Below are 23,279 nucleotides of genomic sequence, written 5' to 3'. Positions count from 1 at the left end.
ATAATCGCCCACCTCTACAGTTTACACTAGGGACCGTGATCACGGGCAAACCAGATGAAAATGTCTCTAGTTAAATCGCGTATTATTATTAAAGTTTTAATATTCTGCTTCATAAAATCGCCGTTTTATCATTTGCTTCTAGAAAATAAGTTTTAAATGATTTCATAATAACATAGATATATTTAATTTTTTATCTCATGAACATTATGCTAAATATGGGAGAGAAGATTAACTATGTAGGTGTAGAGATAAATAAAGACGGCATACATTCTTGTTTTTTTAATTTTATTGAATGAAAGTTTGAAGCCCGCTGCAAGTGTTGTACTATGCAAAATAATGAACTTCACTATTTATAATTACTAGTCTAGCGTTAACAATTTATTATAACAATAATTGTTCAGTAATAAAATCAAATGTTAAATACATTCAACACAAAATAAGAATTATAAGAAACTGAACAGTGTACAAGATTGTATAGAGTATACAACAGCTTGCATATGAATTTAAAAAAGTTTATGTTGTACGGCAACACATTAACTAGCAAGTAGTTCTTTTTATAAAAAATGTTTTTTAAAAGAAAAACATTACACTAAATTCAGTTATTTTTTAATAAAGCAATGTTTTTAAATTGTATATTGCAACATATATCAGAATTCTAAGTGAACTAACTGAGTGCTGTGTAATGTTTTGCAGATATTTTAATAATAAATAGAACCTAATTCTTATAAATAAATTTATGCCAATGATCTTATTCAGCATTGAAGATCATTAAGAAGCATTGTAAAATTGGAATCATATGCACATCATATAAATCTGATGTACATTTAGTGTTCACTAGAAACCTTCATCATCGGAGTCCAAGGCTGCTCTTCTTCTGTCAAATTTAACTGTGCTCGCTGATTTGGGCATCTGCTGATTAACAGATTCAAGCAATTGTATAAGTTCCTTCTCCGATATTCTGGTGTTGACTTGGCCCATTTGAGCCATTCTACAGATCATGTTTTCCACCATAGCACCTTTTTCTGGTTTGCTCAGTTTAATAGTGTTTACTGCAATTAAATTGTACAAATATATTAAGTGCATTTGAAATAATGAATGTAATATTATTCCATATAATGTCAATAAGTTTCACTTTCAATTGTACATAATTTTAACATTAATGAAGATAATTCATTATTATACATGTTTCATAACTTTAACACAAATGATGTTTGTTACTCTTATTTAAATTTAAAAATGTATTATCATAGAATATTTATCTTCATAAAAGTAAAGTGGGTGGTGCAGGAATATATATAATCTATTCAGCCAGTGTGAAAAAAGTATATACACATTTTATTCAAGTGTCATGAGGATCTTTAAACTATTTCATTATTATATAGAGGCATCTTATAATAGGGGATGTATTCTAATAGATTGTGTACATTTCTAAAAACAAATTTACATCTAGCTCTTGCATCCTGGGTGAGTGCTTGTGCGAGAATTGAATGTTTAGTTTCTTCCATTGCCCGCATCCTTTCCTCCTGAGCTTTGGCTTGGTTTGGATCACCACCCTGAAATATAACAAGTATTCTATATTTTTAAACTTTTTTTCAATGAAATTAGTTTATCTGTTTGTATTTCTTTGTGTTTTATGTTATTTAATAGTTATTTATATACATTTAATATTCATATGTGCTTACGTTTGTAGTGACTCAATCATGTCAAAAAATAGTTTTATTTTAATAAGAATATTAAATAAGATTATGAATTGGTTTTTAATATATTTTAAGGGATAATTTTCAAGCATGAATCATTGTAATCGTCAGGCTAAGCTTATATAGTGGTAATCGAATACCAATAACCTCAAACACTAAAAATAAAACTCACCCCATGTTGAGCCTGTAATTGTGCCAAACGCTGTTGTCTAATTTTTTCTAATTCTGGGTCAGACATTTTAAAGTGTTTATTAGCGTCTTTTTAATAAATCAAAAAGAAAAAACTTGAAATTCAGTCTTAAAGAAAAGAAATAACGATAACTTAGAAAACAAAAATGACATCGGTTGTCAATTTCCTTGACACCAGCTTTAGTTTGACAAATAAAAAGGAGTGCTAATAACGTTTTATTTGGTATAAAGTTTTTCCTGACTATTCCCTATTCTTTTATTACTAATTTAAACAATAACGCTAAACATTTATTCTTATTTTCATAAATCATTGTCTTGATAAAGGATTTGTTGCAGATGATGCGAAATATCGAAGATTTTTTCTATTTTATAGAAATCCGTCCCTCATTCATATTGACTGACAAATGTATCCTCAAACTGAAAATTCTTATTAAAAGGACATAACCAAAAATTGTTTGATAAAACGGTTTTGTTATAGTATACAGTATAGGTGTTGTAAACTTGTAACAACTGAAATTCGAGTAACGTTCAGCAAAGGTCAATATCTAATAGATGCTTTCCTAGATATTGAATCAGCTTAAGACAGAAACTGCAAATCAGCTGAAAGATTCGTGTAAGACTAAGTTAACTGAGTTCATAATCACCATTCTTTATTCCAGTACTTCTCTCTTTCCAGAATGATCTGGAAAGGTCTACCACAAGAGTCCGTTCTAAATTATCCTTTGTTTAGTATTTACACTTGTGACCTTGATAGTTAGTCACAAACTTCTGTTGTATTTTACAATATGACGGCGAAGTAATTTTATATATACATAACTTTGATTCATAAAATAAAGCCTCATCTCGTTTGTACTTTACTACTTAGAACTATGTTTAGTAAACCATGCACTAGAACCATACACACGTAGAAAAGTGTAAAGGTATAGTTTTTACTAGAATACTGGTAATTCCAAACATTAATATTATATCTTATAAAAGCACAAGTGTACCATTGGGTGATTAAGGTGAAATTTCTTAGCACAGATCTCAATTCCAGGCTAAATGGTTCGTCCGACTCAAAATAAAACCCTTTAGAAATACAAAAAAAATAATATCTATATCTTTAGGTCTCAGAACCATGGTGGGAGTATCACCACTATTCCCGAAAAATATTATATAACTCAATTATTCGTAGCCTCTTCGATAACCGTTTTTTTTACTGCCTGCTCACTTGAAGTCTAATTGTCTAAATTAAAAACCAATTTAAGCGAGTCTATATCATTTTAGGAGTTATAAAACCTACCCCCACTAATACCCCACCAGAAACAAGTGTTGAGACTTCGATGGTATTATTATTTATTACTAAATTTAATTCCTGTTCTCTGACATTTCTACATTGCTCGACTAATGGAAAATTGTAAAAAAAAATCACATTATTTGAAAGGACATTAAAACGTATAAATGTGTCTGACAGTCTAGAAACTGGTAGCAAATAAAAAATCACTATAAAAACTACAAGGATCCTTCATATGAGAGATTTAAAAATAGATTTGTTATGACATCTAAGATTTTACGAGTAGACCTTTTAATGAAACTATGATTTTACATATTGCATGACATTTACATTTCGTCTGCCTTTACGTAACAGAAATGTTGGGTTAAATGTAAAATATGCATGACTACACTTTATCCGGAAATCATTTAAGTAGATTCATAGCCAGGATATTTAGCATAGTAGGAAAAGAAAAAAATATGGGTAGATTGAAAAAATAAACTGCTTCAAATAATACAATATTCTTATACATACATGCACATTTAGAGCTCACAAACAATACACATTCATAATATAACACAGACAAATAGCTTAACCATTAATGCTGTCATGCCACTGTAGCGTTTGGTATTCAACTTTACCGTAATCACTACAATAGGCAAGTACAGCCATTTTATTAACTGCCACTGACAGTCTACCGAATGCAACCAAACTTGGCGGTTGAAAACATTGTTTGGAATTGTTGATACATCGCACCATGTAAGATGCATGAAATTTCACTGGATCTCCTGAAAAGAATTTGTATGTCTGTTTAATTGAGTTCTACTTTGATAAAAATATTCTTATATGTCCAAATAAATTCTGCATATTCAACCAATTGAACAGTTCAAAACATGCCACAGTTTATTAGATCCTTATAAGACACCTCTAACTCTGCAATATTAAGGCAATAGCACATATTAAGAACAATATTTTTAATGAGTTGATGATTTACCAGGATAAACAAGAAACTCTGATCCAAAATTTAAACCATTAGTGATGTAATGCCCCTTCTCCCATAAGTCTTTATATATTGCATAGTGAATAGATCCTACTTGGTCCAAAATACTTGGTTGTAGAATATTTATTTGCACTTTTCTTTTCACTGCAAATGACATTTATGAATTGATTATAATATACTTAGCACATATATGTACGTATAAATGTTCTGGTTTTTATACAAAATTAAAAACTCACCCGTATCTATGTAATGTTCAGTTGGTAAATGTACCAAGGCATAATTAGGTGACAAAATCGGTAATTTACTTATTTCCTCCTTTAATAAAGCTTCTTTGTCAATTTCAAGATCTGTAATAAAACCATCTTATCAACTGAAATACATATATGTACTTTAACAAAGTTTATATAAATTCACTTGCCAGTTTTTCCTTTGGCCTTTAGTTTCTGTACTTTGCCAGCAACAATTATATCAATCTTCTGTGACATCTGATCTACTCTTTTCTTATGCATGGCTTTGCTCTGATCTTTAAATATTCTATTGAAAATTATTCATCAATCATTATTATTTACAAATAATGTTTAATATTATTCCAATATGATTTACAACATGTAATATAGTCAGTATAAATACCCCTCTTCCATTTTTTTTATCTGTTGCTTCTGTGCTGGAGATAGTTCATCATTGATGTTAGGCAATTCTATTAGCTCACAGATACCTTTTTCAACTAAAAACGCAGCCTCCACTGACATTAAAGCCATTGGTAAGCCTGTTACAAAATTATTATTGTTAAAGAGATCAAGTCTTGAATTTTTCGACAAATTAATTATAAATATTGAACCTTGAAAATCATTCTGGCGAGGAAACGGGGGAAGTGATCCTATTAGAGCACCACATATTCGATGAGTAGTTCGTAGAGTATGCCAATCTAAAAAAAAATTGTTTGCATTTCAATTTAAAAGAAAAAATATAGGAAATGTATTTTCTCTATAATCTAAAGACATACCATCAGCATTCCAAACATAAGCGACGCCTTTATTGACATATAAGGGAATCATTGTCGCCTACACTTAGGTTTAAGAATTCATTTGCAAAAAAATAAATAGAGTTTCAAAAATAATAAATAATCAATTTATAGTCGATTGTTGACACACTGACAGTTGACAGTAACTACTGAGTACTGACTAGGTATTTGTAAAGCACTAATTATGTACTTAGTCAGATTGAAAAAAGTCAAGAGGATTAAGAAGTAAATAACAATCTATTATCCATAATTATTGATTCAAAATTCATGTTAATAAAGAAGATTTAATTTTTCATAATTGCAGAATATTCATATTTTTACATTATCTAACGATAGAATCATGGCTACTATGTGAACTCAGAAAAAATAATGTTATTTTATAAAATAGAAGTACTATTGCTTTAAATTCTTTAAATTTATATTTTTCAATAATTTAATTATTCATTTTACATGTTAGTGTAAGAAGTAATACAGGCGTAAAACGAAAAATGGTGAGACATTTAAAATGACATCGTTATACATAATATGTCACTAACAGCTGTTCCGGTAAATACAAAATATGGAAAAAATCTAAACAATATCAAATTGTAAAGGAATAAACATAATTCGATAAAATAAATAGAAAATACATCATACTTTTATAATTTATAAGAATTAATAGCATAGTGTTAAATAATAGACATTACATAACCTTTCAAGGATTATGGCGGCTAAAAAAGTTTTGATTGGTAAAGACAATACTGTATAAATGCAATTATTAATATACAGTAATTCGTATTAATCCAACAATTAACTTCAGGTGGCGGCACGGGCTTTGTCGGAACTCGCTTAAATAGTCTCTTAAAAGCTAACAACTATTGTGTGGTGAACATATCTCGTATGCCGGGTGCCAACAACATTTCCTGGTCTGCTTTGGAGACTTCGGGATTGCCTTCACAGACATGTGCTGTAGTAAATCTGGCAGGTCAACAATTCATGGATTTTACTAAAATGTGGACACCAGGGTATGTTACATGGAATTACAATTTAGTTGATTCTTCTTGAGGCTTCTTTATTCAAGTCCGATAAATAAAAAAAAACATATGCGTATACGTAACTTTGTTTAATTTCAGTTTTAAACAAAACGTAAAAACATCCAGAGTATATACAACAAAGGCAATTGCAAGTGCTATTAACAAAAGCCAAGATAAACCTAGAGTATTTGTGTTGATCACCGGAGTAGGTGCTTATGAGCCATCAGAGACTATAAAGTATGATGAATCAAGTCCTACAACAGGCAATGACTTTTTCTCTAAATTGCTAGTTGAATGGGAACAAGCTGCAACAGTTGACCCACCCGTAAGGCTGGTAAGAGGTTTTATAGAAATTTAATAAATTTTAATGTATTGCGCCAACGTGTGTAAATTATTCAATTTAAAAGTTTATATAACTTGCAACACTTAATTAAGACCATAAAAATTTCGACCTATTAATAGAGATTTTTATCATTGTCATCAAGTATAAAATGTTTGATAAAGGTCAACAACTTGTCAGCCTGTTTCTCTATTACAAAGAGTTCATGGTATTAAAAATTTTCCAAATTGTTATAATTAACATTTAAGTTTTTTCAATTACTTTTCATTAATTAATTAAATTATTATGTATATGTAACATTGTACTTCATTGATGTTATTCCTATCTGTTCGAAAGTCAATTTAATAATATTCTTTAAGATGCAACTAAACTGACAGATTTTACAGACTTATCTATGTCAATAATCAATAGTGTTTTAAATATTAGATATTTCGAAACATTCATGTAGCTAAATGTTTTTTCTGAGTAATTTTAATATGTTAGTATATAGTAGTTTTGTAGTTTTACATTTGTACTTTCTAGGAAATATTTAAAACTCATTACTCACCATAATTCTGTTTTAGAGGTCTTTTCTTGTGTTGTAAAATATTTAGAAAGATAATTTCCTTTTAATATATGCTTATTACTTAATGCGATCCATATATATAAAATTGATACATAGAAGATACACACATTTAAAATGGATAATTTTAATTTTTGGTTAATTTCATCCCTTAAATAAACCACAATAAGTTCATGGACCTTATATTTTCAGGTTATAATACGTTCAGGTGTTGTACTTGGTCGTGAAGGTGGTATGATAAAGAACATGATAGTACCATTTTTCTTTGGACTTGGTGGTCCCATAGCATCCGGGAAACAGTTCCTGCCATGGATCCACATAGAAGATCTCATTAGACTGATACAATTTGCCATAGAAAATGAAAATGTCAAAGGAGTCTTAAATGGTGTCGCTCCTCAGGTTATTACAAATGCAGAATTTACTAAGGTAATTTATATGTATACCCTACATATACTGAAAATACTAATATATATATATACATACAACTTTCACACTAAAAGTAATCAAGGGATTTTAATCAAACTTTACTATATTATAGCCGAGACGAAGGATATACACTGGAAATTCCATTATTTCTTGTAGTTTCAGGGAACATATAATAACGGTTTTATTTTTTTTGTCACATGACATGATGGAATTAGCTGCCAGTTTCTTCACATATCTATTTTTTTGTGCACACATTATTATTCATCTCTCTCAGTACCTAATACCGAAGGCCACGTGAACGAAGTCGCGGGCAAAAAAATAATATGTAGATTCGACCTTTTAAATTTCTATAATAGGTACCTAAACTTTGAAATTCTTTTCGTAATCCAAGAAAATTCTCCCAACAATGTATGTCTTCAGCTACATATATATATATATATAATATTTGTTTCAGTCATTCGCTAAAGCCTTGTCACGTCCTGCATTCTTCACTGTACCAGAATTTTCGTTAAACCTCCTATTGAATCCAGAAAGGGCTATGATGTTGACAAAAGGTCAATATGTCGTGCCAAAACGAACTTTAGAATACGGCTTCCAGTACAAATATTGCACAATAGACGAAGCTTGCGCTGAATGTGCACATTTATTCTCAAAAAATTAAATTACAAAATCCCACCAAACTATCGAACAAAACTTGATTTTGTTTTATTTATAAGTTCTCAGTTAAAATATGAAGGCGGCAATAATGTATTATAAATATTGTATACCGTCAAGGTTAAATTAAGAGCGATACAAAAAAGCAAAATTTTATTATTAGCGCCTCGAAAGTACAAACTTGTTTGGTTTATATGTTAATTGAGTTTTTGTTACACAACGAAATAATAAAATTTCTTATATATAGAAAGAATTTAATGTTGTTGATGTCAAATATATATATATTGTTATGAAATAAGAAATGAAATCGTAACAAAATTAATAAATAAGTAGAGAAATTATAATCGTATCATTTATTACCTGTATTACAAATTATTACAGCTTATCAAAACTAACATCTCTTCGAGTTTCTATAACTTAATCATTATTAAAATAACTTAAACAGCACAAGAAAATCGTTTATCCTTATAAAGTAAATCAATATTAGATTCTAACATAAAAATATTGAAATCACATATTCCTTAAAATAGTGAGTTAATGTCAAAATAGTTCTCAAGGTCACTTTCAAAACGGATTCAAGGGTTTTGAGGTAAATATTTTACGAATCTGTTTACTAGTTTCGATACGTAGTCCCTAAGTATGCCCTGGCGCATACGTCCAACGTCCAAAACTTCCTCGTGATTAGCTTCAGCATCATGATCGTAGCTTGTAACACACTCATTCGTTATTAAAGACAGAGCGAAGACGCTCATGTCGCAGTGTCTTGCTGTTATGACCTAGAAAAATAAAGACAATTATTATACTATACATTGATACAGCCTAAAAATTTATTTCTTTAACATTATTGTGGTATACACTTTAAAACACTTTGAAATGCATTTTAAATTCTGTTTTAGAGGTTCATAAAATATTAATATAATTAAACTTGCCTCATGAACAGTAGACATCCCAACCGCATCCACCCCAAGCATTTTCAACATGTTTAATTCTGCTACAGTTTCAAAATTCGGTCCTCCTAAACATGTGTACACACCTTCCCTTACTATGTTATCGATATTTAATTCTTTAGCCACCTGAAAACAATAATCTATTATATCGATTTTAAATCATCGGTTTACAAACATCTTTGAGTTCCACAAACCCGAATTTATTAACTACTGTATTCATTTTTAGATATATTAACATAGATAATATAAGTAACATGTTTGTGTTCTGTATCTTCATTTGCATTATCTTTTCTTCTTTTAATAAAATTCCATTGACGTTCGTGACCCTAAGATAACCCAAGGTTACTATTAAATTGTAAACGAACAATTGATATGCTAAAAACACAGTATATCTTTTGTAGAATTATAAGAATTGTTGGCATATGTAACTTTAATACTACTTATGTATGTGTATCTTAAAATCCGTTAACAAACCTCTTTAGCAACTTTTCTGAACTCATAATTATAGGCTTTGTTCATTGGTGGGAATCGTGGACCGAAGCGTTCATCGTTAGGTCCATGTAAAGGGTTATTTCCAGCAAAACCCATCATATTAATATGATCTCTCACAATCATCACATCCCCAATTTTGTAATTTGGATTCAGACCTCCCGCTGCATTCGTCGCAATCAGAGCTTTTACTCCAAGGAGTTTCATAACTCGTACTGGCAAACAACACTATGAAAAAAAAAGTTGAATGCTTATTAATAAAACATACATTAGCTATTTTGAAAATTGTATACAACAAGGTTGAAAAAAATCTGTTAAAAAGTTTTTTTTTAAGTCTTAAACATCTTTAATTCTCAAAAGTACTAGTAATTACAAATATTTACAAAACTATTTAATTATGTTCTAAGCTGGTTGTGATTGCAGACAAAGAAATGATTCACGTTCCATAACAGAAAACTTTTAATAATTTATGAAGGTCATGTATTTCATTACTCTGTTAAAATGTAATAATTACATTAGAATAATGAAGAGTCCAAAAATTCCATAGCGTGTTATAAAGTCGAATCTGAACTTGTTCAATAATCTAACCGGTTTAAGTCATTACTAAAATTGGTTTATTATGTTAGATCTAGTGTCATTAACCCGAAGGATTCCAAACGTATTATGATATTAATGATAATATGGGATAGTAAAAAATAATGACAACTTGTCACCATAGTTATTTTTATATCACACTCACTATTACCACTTCATTTAATACCCGGCTGTTATGATAAAATATGATTTATTCGTTTGGAGTTATCATTGATAACCTCTCCACTGGGGACCGAGACACCTCTAAGTAACTTTGCATCACCCACATAGACATTCCATTAAAATCTTGTAATTGTCGACATTCAATTTTATATTCAGTTTCATTTTGTTGATAAAAAAATGATTTTTTAATACATATATTTTTTTGAACATATTTTAATACACAAGATGGCCGACTATTTATAATGTCCTGTTCTTTATTTAAAGGAATTCTAAACTTTTTATCATATTTCGTATAATGATATTATAATGACATATTTTATTTCTGGTTACATTTATGCAGACCACTTTTTAATATTAATACCATGTCGTATATTCTAAAAATAGCGATTATTCAATAAAAAAAACATGACGTTAATTAAAGACATTCGTGATTCGATCTTATTAAAAAAGTAAGACTTGTTGTTGATAGATTACATCTTTCGATAAAGAAAAAGTATTACTTTAAACTGATTAAAATTAATGTAGACAAATAATACTAATGATAGGCAGCATGGTCTAAGATCTTAACCAGTCCAAAAGGACAAAATGAGAAAAAAAAAAGCAAAGTATTAAGGTTGATGTTACTATCGAAACTAAAAAATTATCAAACACAAACCTTCCAAAGGGGGTATCCTTCGTAATAGTGGAATCTGCCCTGCATAGCAACAACCGGAACTTCACCTATATACCCAAAAACTAGTTTTCCGTGATGACCTTCAACCGTGCTGATAGGAAAATTTGGTATGTCTTCATAAGCGATACATTCAGGTTGCGCGATGTTCTCAGCCAGTGAACCTATAAAATTAATACGAAATGTAAAAATTGTACGAATTTAAACAATCATTACTTCTATAAGTTCCATTTTATGTTTATTCAATAATAAAACTATTTACTGTAATCATACGATTGGTAGTATCGTCTGTAGTTGTCAAAAATTATGTAGAAATAATAAAACTATTCATATAATAAGCGAAGGGTTACGGACAAAACAAGTTTAGTAGCTATTTCTCACGAAGATCGCTTATAAATAATGATACCCTAGGTCAGTTATGTGGAAGTCACAGTTATTTCAACACGATTATGGTTAAGTATATTTCCATAGCTAGCACTGATATTTACCAAAGATATTTCTCACGTTTAGAATTTTTCCATATGTATTTTTTGTAATATAAATTAGTAAATGTGTTTATTTCGTATTCATTAATAAAACATTTTATTTATATATGAACACTATCGTCTAGAGTACGTTAATTACATATAGCTTGTGTTGTAAAATTTCAATTATGTAGAGGAAAATATAAATAGTATTTGTATTTTGGAATCAATAATGAAATAAAAACAACTGACACTCACAACAAGAAATTGCATCAGAACCTGTGCAATAATAATAACTGATTGCGTATTACACGTAAAATTTAATTACTCTTTGAATGAAACGTGAATAGACTAAGGCTTAATAATTTTGCTATATATACCCTCGTTCCAATACGAACCCATCCCAGATCCGCAAATAACCCCAATGATGGGACGCACATCCGTTTTGGATAGGAGGAAGTTGGCTGTCTCCACAAGCATTTCGTATGAATATCTGAAACAATAGTTTTTAACATAACAATCTTGAAAAAAGTAATAATAATAGTAATAACAAAAGTATTAATCACTACTTATTTTTAATAGATTATAGATTGTTTGTTTTTTGATATAGTCAATTTCTTTATGTTTTTGGCCACATTACATATTACTAAATAACGCGCTTAATGAAAGGTTTATTTAATTTTAATATTTCAAGGACGGAAAAGGATATTTCTTGTATGAAAATAAAAATAAAAATCCTTCGAGACATTCATATAACCTTTATTTTTCTCACCAACTTTGTTCATAAAATTTATCAAATCTTTCATTGATATTTAAGCTAAGGGGAAACAAAAAATGACTCACAAGATAAATAAATAGCTAACAAGTTTAAAACACATTTTACGTAATGTACGAGGATAAATAGTTTTTTTAATACCTGTCTGTGAATTTCCTTGCATGTTTTTATTATCTGAATTACATCTTATTCGATAAAGCATTGATAATAACAAAAGCAATTTGAAAAATAACAAACACCAAATATTAAAAACGTCAACACATCCAAAAAAAAAAGAAGTCGCTAAAATTTTCTACTATTTTAAGTAATTTCAGACTTTTCTAGTTATAGTCATTGCCATAATTTAATAAAGGCTTATTGTTTTAGTCACGTGCTTTATACATTTATATGTGTGTGTGTGAGTATGTGTGTGTGTGTGTGTGTAATTTTCGACTGCCTAATGTTGGACTGTCATTCCATTCGTTCGTTGGTGGTAATGATGTAGTGAGCAGGTGGTGAACGTACTATATTAGTAACAGCCTATTCACACTACCTTGAATACAGCTGGATTATAATATGAAAGAAACACGAACGCGGACAAGCAGATTCAATATTACTATTAGCACTTTTAAGCAATAAATTTACGTAAAAAAGATATATGGTATAGTATTAAAAATCAATTTCTGAGACTAAAGTTTTTTTTTTTATAAAGACTGAATAATAAATAATTTTAATTTGAATGTCGTTGCTAAAATGAAACGAGAAAAATGTTACCATACAATACCAGTTTTACATCGAGACTGAAAATAACATAGTTTTTACGAACCTGTCTAAGACACGTTTTTGTAAAGGCCATATAGATAATTGTACGTTATTTATGATGGACAGTGAAGAAATCTTAATGTTTTTGCAGATGATAAATGATCTCTGTTCGAATGCATGGAGATGGTATTAATTAAAGCGGAAGTCTTCGAACAGGCCAATAAAAAAATAAATACTACTATATAATTGACATTAATTTGTGTAATAAAAAAATATATGAATATGCAATATTTTAAAAAAATATTACAAAAAGTAAAAAGAAGTTCTTATATATAATCGCCAAAATCCAAATTTTGTATATTATTATTCTGAATCTGTGACCAAAAATTTAAATTACAAACAATCGTCCAATAGGTGTATAAAAGATTATTCAATTTACGAAGTTATCAACGTATTTCTAGAAACAAAAATGGTTAGTATCATTAAAGAACGGTCTTATCATAATAAACAGTTAAATAACTGTTGACGTTCCAATTATTTCACAAAACAATTGATATCTCGGCTTAATATTTTCAATTAACCCTCGTTGAAACATTCGCGTCAAGTGTTACTGTAATTTAGAAACAATTTTTTTAATGTATGAAATAAATCTATGACTGACGCACCTTTTTGTATTGCTGTCTTCAACTTCGGGTAGTGTTTTCTTGACCGGTGAAGTCACCTTGCTACCATTAACAACATCAGCGTTCACTGGAGCCATCACTACACAAATATTATTCAGATTTTTCGATAAGTTATAATCGATCGGCCTGTTATGGTCGATAACGTAACGTCAAATGCGATATCTTATTCTCTCGGACAGTTTTATATAAACTAGTTCGAGTAAGGCCATGTAAGTTATAAGCGAACTCTGTAGGAGACCTCTGTTATATAAAATTTCCTTATCTTTATACATATATATATATTAAAAAAAACATTATTTGTGTAGTTTCAAATAACATAATAACATTACATCGAAACATTGTGATACAATTCACTAGATTTATTTCATGTAACGCGTGACGTTAAAACGTCGATTAAATAATATGACGTAACGGAATCCAGCCAAATAAGAGTTTTGCTTATGAGAAATCTAGAATACCGTACAAGTTCGTTTTACAATCTTGGGGTTCCGTGGCGCATAACGTAATAAGCCGCATAATTTCGTGTGAAGTTTTTATTGCGAAACAATATAATTATAATAAAAAATACATGAAAACGAAACGATTATTTTCATTACAATTGAAAATGAATAAGTTATTTAGCTCAAGTTTGTATTGTTTGTAATAATTTCGAGAAAGAAATACCAGCTATTATATAATAAGTATATTTTACACTATCTAATATTATCGTTATATTTTCAACTGCTTTATAATTTAATATTTTTACTTATAATTGTATTCATTCTATTATTTTTTTTAAAGAAGTTGAGTTATTGTTGACAGTAAGTAATTAAATAAAATTAAGGTTAAAATAATTTTACTTAAAAATGTTTTTACGACTCTGTGTTTAAATATTTTTATCATATTTTTTGACATATGATATATTTTTTTTAGTTAGTTACTGTATGAATAGAAAAAAAAATTACAACATTGAATATGTTACCACTTTTGCAACATTACTTAAATTTTAATTATTTCCATCCAAATTCCGATCTCTATAAAAATTCAAATTATCGCCCAGGAACAATGATTTTATTTATTAGTGATTTACACTGAAAATAAAACTCCTAATATGATATTTCATTGACCATTAGGATTTTGTTTATATTTAAGCTCATTTAAATTATTATTCCAACATCTTCGTATTATCTCAATAGATGTTTTATTATGAGGATCTTCTGACGCCCCTGAATTTTTTAAAAGGTCTTAAAGTTGTCCATAATAGTTATATTAAGTTTTCCAGCAAATCGTTAGTTTCTTTTGTACAAAATATTCAATATATTTCCTATGAGCAACCGTTTTTTAAATCATTTTTTTCTCGCTGTCCTTATTCTTCTTGTTTAATGCAAATAAATTGCCTCGAAGATATGCACATATCAAACGTATTTTATTCTAAGTTGTTTAGATAAGTATTATGTAGATAAGTATATGTTAAAAAGTGGTTTAGATAAGTATTTTGACTCCAATTAAGGTCTTAGCTGGGTCAAAGGTAGTGTTTACCAGAATTTAATACAATTTTTTGGATCTAGTTATCAACTAAATCACATTTGAACTTTATAACATATCCACTTATGATGCTGACAAGCAGAGGTGGGAAGACAAGGTTATTGCATTCGTGTGTTTCATTTTTTCCAAAAACATGTCTAACCTGACACAAGCAGGTAGTTTTTTAAAAACTCTATGCTATACAAAGAAAAGCCAATTATTCTTATAATAACTTCTTGCTAAAATACTTTTTTTAGAGACTTATAACATTTTATTAATAAGCAAGGCAGGTAAATTACTCTTGCTATGCACGCAACTCACTAAAGGGAGAAGTTTCCAAAGATGATAGTTTTAACTAGGTCGGTAGTTATAGGGTGGTTTGAAACTCATGGAAGGAAAACTATGGATTATTATGTCGCTCAATCAATAAAATAACATATTACTATAGAGAAGACGGAAAATAGGAGGAAAAATTTTGCAGGGGAAGGGTATGCGACATGATTAAAATAGAACACGTGTAAGACCGCAGTGAGAATGTAAGTAAGGAGGACGGTAAAATTAAAAAACTTAGAAAGTAATATTTAGGTGAGGCGAAATCAAAACGCTTGAGATAAAAGAAATTGGTAAATGAAAAAAGAAAATAAGCAAAGACAAAGAATTGTGAGGAGGAGAAAAGGACACAGTTTTTTGAAAGCAAGGAAGAAGATGGAATACGACGGGTGAAAAAAGCTGGAGAGCCTGACACAGAGCTACCAGGTTCAATAATACTGTTATGTTAATAATCAGAATTTTTTTTTAATTGTTCATATCGAATAAAACTAATATTTTCGGATTACAATGCGTTATTTTGTTATTGCGAACTACTCCCCACGTTTCGGTTATTTTGCAACAACCGTGATCACGGGCAGACGAGATAAAATTTTCGAGACGAGATGAACTATGAAATTTATAGTTATCTGAAATTATTAGTTTTATTTAAATGAATACTCGTGAAAATCCTAAATCAATAATCCATATCGCATGTCAAAATCTCATTTTTACAAAATACTAATTTGTGACATTTAACAAAGTAAAATATTTTTCTACGAGTTTTTTTACAACCCACGCTATCCTTATGAACGAGACTATATTTTAAATTTACTTATACTCAAATATAACAAATGAATATTTAATGTTATTACGCAAGCCTTGAGATTTAATCTTCAAAATCCTGAGCAGTCTACACTCCTAGTCTCTCAGTGTTTTCTGTCTCACCGTAAGAGATGTGGCCCTTAATCATATTTATTTTATTTTTAATAATCATAAAAGACCTCATACAAAAACCGCTTCATTACCCTCCAGGTTGGTAATGAGAATCAAATCGTAGTTTATTTTTTTTTTCTTGAAATATAAGAGATAAAACATTCTTTAGGTCCAACTTTAATTCCAATCGTGGGCAATCTGCTATCAGTTTGGCTAAAAGTGAGAAAAGTTAAGTATTACCATAAAGTATGGCAACATTGGTCAAATATTTATGGAAATATTCTGGGTCTTCGTCTAGGGTTTGTAAATATCGTAATTATATCTGGCAAGGAGTTAATAAAAGATGTCTTGAGCCGGGATGTGTTCGATGGGAGGCCTGATGGATTTTTTTACCTCATGAGATCATTTGGAAAAAAAATTGGTAAGAATATTTTTTTGCAGTAAAGATTCCGTTTTATTTTATTTTATTTTTTCTGATCCATTAAAATCGAATTATTTTCCGTTTACATTGTTTTAGATTTTTTATTTAATGTTTGTAATTGCATCAATACTTTTTATTGCAACGTATAAGTTGAATATCTTCGTCACTTCTATTATAAACGTGAAAAGGTTTCTATTTTCCACTAATATCCGTTGTTGAAGATACATTTTTAAATGTATATAATTATCAATGGTACAGGGTGATCTCGTTAAACTATATATACAGATATGTATATAAACAGATAAAATAGTTTATGAGCTATGATTAAATTTGTTACATAATTACTATTTAATTATTTTTAATAATTTCATATGCTAACCTAAAAAATAACATAAGCTCCACACAAATATACATAACTTACGTGAACTCAATAGAGGGGAAGAGATCGACTAAAATCTCATGAAGTTTTATTTAAATAAAGGGAAATAATTGAAAAACTAGCGTTAACTTAAAAAAAATATATTATTTTATTCACATCCCAAAAAAAAACATACTATGTACTTAGATTTAAAATTGAAATAAATCCACATTAATTTGAAGACACCTTGAGGCTGTATGATTTTTATTTATTTAGTACTGTGACAACTAGAGTGGAACTAATTGTCATGTATAAAGAGCGGGCGGTCAAATCAAAAATCTAAGTATAGCCAGGATTGAAAGGGCCTGAAGTCAAAAAACCTCACGTTAAATAATTAATGGATGCCCCTCAATCAAAATCAATAATAATAAACAATACCATCGTTAACTCATGGTTGCAATTTCACACTACAAACTTCATAGGTGGTATAGCCTAGCTGTGGTCAAATAATTACAACTCAAACATGGGCTGGCTCGACCGGGGAAGTACCACCCTCTCACAGAAAATCGGCGTGAGTCATTAATGACTGCATTTCGTCCGAGGAGTGAAAGAATCGGTTGTCCTTTCCCTGTTCCCACCCTTTCCTGACATTCCTTATTCCCACACCTCCCTTTTCCTCAACAATTAAGGTTGGAACTGACGACTGCCCATCAAGGAGGCCGTCTGCTCGTTGGCCACCTTTCACATAAAAAAAAACGCAGCAATGACAGTTTTATTCATAAATCTTAGCACATTATAGTATAAATGTATTTATTGTTAAATGTGATACGGGAAAAACTTCGTATAGGAAGCAAACTTGTGCTGATCATACTAGGTATAGTGGCTATTATAACGACGTAATAAATGTTCATAATAGAGACGTCATTAAAATAATAAAACAAACATTTAATGGCTTGATTACCAACTGCTTACTTAGAAAATCGATAACAAAGATAGTAACTATTTCGTATTTGTATTTCGATAAATTTCGATAAGTTTAACAAATTTCAGGGCTCGTTTTTTCCGACGGGCGAGTATGGAATCGAACGAGACGTACAGTCTTAAAATATTTAAAGAATTTTGGCTACGGTTCCCGAGCCATGGAATCTATTATCAGTGAAGAGTGCAAAGCTCTCATCAATTTGAGATTACAAGATGCTGGAACAACCATAATTGTTAATCGGATGTTTGACGTTTCAATAGTGAATATTTTGTGGAAATTGGTTGCAGGGAAAAGGTAATACAAAGGGGTTTTTATCTATACGCCGTATTTTTTTAAAATTATATATTTTTTCATTGCATAATTTTTTTACATATTTTCATAGGATGCAGTTCAAAGAGTTAGATCGTCTTCTTTCATATCTTATAATAAACACTAACAAAACAACATAACATTTTAAAACTGCAATGAATTTTTAAACAAAGTAATTTCAATTAAGATGAAAACATTAATAGTTTGGGTATAAATAAGTAAATGTGTTGGAATTAAAAAAAAATGTCGTATATATAATGCATTTGTAAGGTTATTGTTAAATGAATATTATCTTTTATCTACCCTCAATCAGAACAGCTGATGATAAAAAAATCTTTTACCGAAATAGATAGTTACATCATCAAGATAAAAAGAAATTGATGGTATAAGTTTATTTTGTTATTCTAGAGACACGAACTTATTTTATAAAAATCGACATCTGTGATACAGCCAATGTCCTCTTACTTCTAATATATACAAGAATTTATTAAGAATTTAATTGCTTGATTGATATTAATTATTCATTGCATGTTAGATACCTCTTATGACTTATTCCACAGTAGGTTAAGGAAACAGGTAAAGCATAAATGCAGAAGCACACTGAATATTCGGTCTTAAAAAAACCCTAATACATTTTTATATATATATTTAATCACCGACCCTACAGCACAAAAGGAGGTTTATGCTATAAACCTTTATATATAATTGCGTACTTAAAATAATACAGTATCGACGTAGACGATTTGAATGAATTTATAGATTACAAGATGTAAAACGTTTAATTTTTTTTTAAATTAATGGAATGAATTAAATAAAATCTATTTAAAACCAGTAGTAGTTATAAAAAAAACAGCTCAAATTTTTTTTTCTCCAAATTAACATTTAAAATTAACAGAATAAAATTCACAATTTAAAATGATTTTCTATTATTTTTTTTTAGATATAATTTAAAAGATAAGCAATTATTATCTCTCTGCAATTTGATAACCCAATCGTTCAAAGTAGCCGACATGAGTGGGGGTATATTAAATTTCTTACCCTTCCTAAGATTCATAATGCCAAATTTAATTGGATATACTGAACTGAAAAACATTCATAACACCTTGTACGATTTTCTAAAGGTAAGTTAGATCAGAGAATTTGTTAAAAATAAAGAGAGACAGAGACAGGTACATGTATAACGTTAGAATGTAGTTAATATAGCCTTCCTAAATAAATTACTTCTTTGTCGCAAAAAAAATATTAGTATCGGATATAATAACGATATAACGAAAACATAAAACGTATGATGTAATAAACAGTTCGATTTATTTAAATAACGAATTAAATGTATGATTATGACTACCAATAACATGAACTTTCTAATCAACCCGGTCTATTCAAATCCACAAGGCGTCTTGTACTTGAAATCTAATCTAAATTTAAATTTAGAACACAATAGAAGAACACAAGGCTACGATCGACGTACACAAGCCGCGAGACGTCATCGATGTGTTCCTGATAGAATCGATGGAACATAACTCGCCAAGTAGGTACATTCTGGAACTCTTACAATTGTCTACAATACTCAATGAGTCCAATTGAAACTATACGAGAAAATGTTTGCAGTGCCTATCGATCATTACTCGTGATAGATATTTATTGATGACATTGTAATTTTTTATGACATTCGCTTGTGTGATTTTGCTTTATTATTTATTAAAACAAAATAATATAATTTTCATTTGATGTCAAATCTCAATCTTCTTAGATTTAAGCATTGTATTCCCGAGGACCAAGTACATATTAAGTAAGATAACTAAAAAAACAACAACTCATAATCCATACGTATAGTAATTAAAATAATACTTATTTATTTGAATACAACCACCGCATCAAAAACGTACTAATTTTTTAAGATTTTCACGAGGAGGACGAAGTGTTTGTTTCTTAGTACATCATTTGCAGTTTAAATGGTTTTCTTTGAAACCATTTCGTCGCAATATAAAAGTAAACTAAGTCTGTAATGTAGACTGACGAACAGTAATTTCTGTGTCCATCTAAATAAGGATAAAAACAAAATTATATTTGTTTACTGCTAAGTCAAAGTATTGTTAAAACAGCCAGCGATGAGGAACTCCAGGTAATCTGTCTGGATCTCCTCGAAGCGGGAGTGGAAACAGTCAACAACACAGCAGTGTTCATGTTGCTTCACATAGTTAGAAACGACAGCATACAAAGGAAACTTCAACAGGAGATTGACGCGGAAATAGGACGGTCACGACTGCCAACGCTTAGTCACAGATCCAGGTAACAATGTAAAAAAAATGTTATTTAAATTTATTAATACACACGTACAGACTTATATTTAATACACACGCATGCAGACTTACATTTATTATATACGACAATGCAATTGAATACACTAATATTTGCAGTTTGAGTTTCGTATGCATTTAACACTTTTTAGTTCAATATAACTACCAAATCAATTAAAAATAAGATGAAATATCGACTTAAAAATATTATAAATAGCTTTAAGGAACGCTTAAATGTAAAAGCAGTTAATCCATAAAAAATAGTAATGAAAACCCATAACATATTTATTATAAGTTCCTGAACTTAAATTTTATTATCTGCACCTTGAATGTCAGCCAGTTTTATGAAAAAAACATTTAGAAGTACAATACTTAGGATAAAAAACTTATCGAACAACATGAGTTATTGGTTTTATAATGCTGAGGTGTTTATAAATAAAATTAAATGTTAATGTCAATTGTTATTTAAAATGACAATTAAGTCATTAAGATAAAAGGTAGATTAAAAATAAAAAACAATTTTTTTTTTATATTTATAGCTGGAATGTTATTAAACTTTAGACTTTGACTCTTTCTAAATGAAATTTTAGATAAGAAAGAATATTTATTTTGTAATTAATGTCTTATTAATTAAGAACGGTATTTTAGTCGAATTTTAAAGAAGGTTTCATGTAATGTGACCTATTTTTATTGCATGTACCATGTAGTTTTAATTGTAAACACGTCAATTTAACTCATTCTAGCGGAGACCACCACGATCGTTATTTTGTTTAATTATTAAATTTGGAACACTGTTCCTAATGCACAAAACAAATATCCTTAAACAAACCTGACGATATCATAAATGAAAAATATAATTTAGTATAATGATGTATAAAACTTTCGGGAGTATTTTTTAAAATAAAACTAATATTTTCGGATTATTACACGTTATTTTATTATTTTAACTATTTTAAAAACCGTGATCACGGGCAAACGAGACGGGGTCTCGTCTGTCCCTGATCACGGTAGCTGCAAAGTAACAGAAAGTTAGCTGTAGTAGTAGTATGTACTTTTTAAAATAATTAAATATCACCTAGTAATCCGAAAATATTAGTTTTATTCATTATTTAGTATGTTTACATTTTTTCTCATTAAATGCTGGCAAGAACAGTATGGAGCATGTACCTGATATAATTAAAAAGCTATTCGAGGCTAAAATAGTTTCCACACGTACCATAAAGGTAATGGTTAGTAAAGGTAATTAAAGGTATGCGACAATCACGAATGCCAACATTTTTGTCCCCACTAATACAAAGAGTTATAAAGAATAATAAAGTACATTTACTAATAAAAAATGTCATGAAATTATCTTTTCCCAACAAAAAAAGGAGACTAACGTATATCGATATTTAAAAGACTATATTATCTGTATTTTAAGCATGGTATACACTGAAGCAGTTATATTAGAAAGTCTTCGGATATCAAGTGTGGCGGCAGTCGGCATCCCACACATGGCACTTGAGGATGCTCGCATCGGAAAATATGTTATACCAAAGGTATGAATAAATTATAACACAAAAATTAAAGACAATTAATAAAACTAAATTTATGATACTAATAAATAATATTGAATTAAAAAAAAGTTTCTCATAGAAATAATATTTTTTTCACTTTTATTATTTTATATATTATGTTATCAACACTTGAACAAAATCTCTTTAAAGGGTACTTTTATTTTACTGGCAATACACGATCTGCATAACGGTCCATATTGGAAAGATCCTGAAGTGTTCCGCCCAGACAGATTCCTTACTAAAGAAGGGAATCTCATTCAAAATGATTTTTTTATGCCCTTCGGAAGTGGTAATTAAATATTATTAATAACTTCACATTTAAATTGAGATCCTTTTAATTTTATTTAGCAAATATTTTTTTTAAGGCAAAAGAAGATGCATCGGCGAAGGTCTGGCGAGATCGGAATTGTTCCTTTTTTTAGTTCACATTTTACAAAGGTTCAATCTCAAAATACCGGATGGAGATCCGATGCCGTGTCCCGAGCCAATTGATGGTGTGACTTTATCGGCTAAGGAATTCGGAATAGTATTTGAACCAAGGTTTTAGACTATGCAATCTTTGTTTGTGACTTAATTTTTTTTTATAACATACAAGACATGGGGTTGCGTGAATTTCGATATTATAATAAAATAGTATTATCAAAATTAGTTTAGAATTATTTCATAATAACCAACCATAACTGTTTTTTAAATACTTTATTGGAGTTGATCTTAAATATACACTAATAGGAAAAAAATTAAGGATCAAAAAGAACAAATATTAGCGATTTTTTTAAATAGCTTTAAAAGAAAAATGATCTGTCACTGTGCTTAATAAATGACCGGTCTAATACATAAGGTGGTTATATTAAAACAAAAACTCTTCAAATCTGAAATAAAATCTGAAAGATTAAAAAAAAAACATCTTTCATGATCCCTGTGGAAAAAGTCTT

The 23,279-nt window shown here is 29.3% G+C and overlaps 5 protein-coding genes across 6 annotated transcripts; 2 read left to right on the top strand and 3 right to left on the bottom strand.

Annotated features, from left to right (window-relative positions):
• Positions 1–264: 264 nt before the first annotated feature.
• Positions 265–2,048, bottom strand: LOC116772481 (programmed cell death protein 5). Its single transcript, XM_032664687.2, has 3 exons — positions 1,870–2,048; positions 1,445–1,553; positions 265–1,049 (listed from the first exon to the last, which is right to left on the bottom strand). Exons 1-3 carry the CDS (start codon positions 1,933–1,935, stop codon positions 835–837), a joined length of 390 nt encoding a protein of 129 aa, XP_032520578.2. The 5' UTR covers positions 1,936–2,048; the 3' UTR covers positions 265–834.
• A 1,595-nt stretch (positions 2,049–3,643) lies between these two features.
• On the bottom strand, positions 3,644–5,305 carry LOC116772480 (tRNA-splicing endonuclease subunit Sen34). Its single transcript, XM_032664685.2, has 7 exons — positions 5,142–5,305; positions 4,977–5,063; positions 4,769–4,904; positions 4,557–4,672; positions 4,375–4,485; positions 4,133–4,282; positions 3,644–3,926 (listed from the first exon to the last, which is right to left on the bottom strand). Exons 1-7 carry the CDS (start codon positions 5,191–5,193, stop codon positions 3,730–3,732), a joined length of 849 nt encoding a protein of 282 aa, XP_032520576.2. The 5' UTR covers positions 5,194–5,305; the 3' UTR covers positions 3,644–3,729.
• Positions 5,306–5,670: 365 nt separating this feature from the next.
• Positions 5,671–8,498, top strand: LOC116772363 (epimerase family protein SDR39U1). Its single transcript, XM_032664530.2, has 5 exons — positions 5,671–5,887; positions 5,959–6,163; positions 6,272–6,506; positions 7,267–7,500; positions 7,955–8,498. Exons 1-5 carry the CDS (start codon positions 5,863–5,865, stop codon positions 8,159–8,161), a joined length of 906 nt encoding a protein of 301 aa, XP_032520421.2. The 5' UTR covers positions 5,671–5,862; the 3' UTR covers positions 8,162–8,498.
• Positions 8,485–13,904, bottom strand: LOC116772362 (purine nucleoside phosphorylase-like). Of its 2 annotated transcripts, none has more exons than XM_032664528.2 (6): positions 13,662–13,904; positions 11,861–11,973; positions 11,002–11,180; positions 9,576–9,818; positions 9,084–9,227; positions 8,485–8,930 (listed from the first exon to the last, which is right to left on the bottom strand). In XM_032664528.2, the coding sequence occupies exons 1-6, from the start codon at positions 13,754–13,756 to the stop codon at positions 8,730–8,732; spliced, it is 975 nt and encodes a 324-aa protein (XP_032520419.2). In that variant the 5' UTR covers positions 13,757–13,904; the 3' UTR covers positions 8,485–8,729. The 2 variants fall into 2 exon arrangements, with proteins under 2 accessions (XP_032520419.2, XP_032520420.2); XM_032664529.2 differs by having other exon boundaries at positions 11,879–11,973.
• A 2,530-nt stretch (positions 13,905–16,434) lies between these two features.
• On the top strand, positions 16,435–22,943 carry LOC116772629 (farnesoate epoxidase-like). The gene is made up of 8 exons (XM_061522287.1): positions 16,435–16,845; positions 18,254–18,479; positions 19,435–19,615; positions 19,926–20,022; positions 20,597–20,783; positions 22,212–22,329; positions 22,498–22,636; positions 22,713–22,943. The coding sequence occupies exons 1-8, from the start codon at positions 16,821–16,823 to the stop codon at positions 22,892–22,894; spliced, it is 1,155 nt and encodes a 384-aa protein (XP_061378271.1). The 5' UTR covers positions 16,435–16,820; the 3' UTR covers positions 22,895–22,943.
• The last annotated feature ends 336 nt before the right edge of the window (positions 22,944–23,279 follow it).

Source organism: Danaus plexippus, chromosome 12 (assembly GCF_018135715.1).
Source record: "Danaus plexippus chromosome 12, MEX_DaPlex, whole genome shotgun sequence".
Classification (NCBI taxonomy): Eukaryota; Metazoa; Arthropoda; class Insecta; order Lepidoptera; family Nymphalidae; genus Danaus; species Danaus plexippus.
The sequence above is the reverse complement of the archived record's forward strand: the minus strand, read 5'-3'. Positions and strand labels throughout refer to the sequence as shown.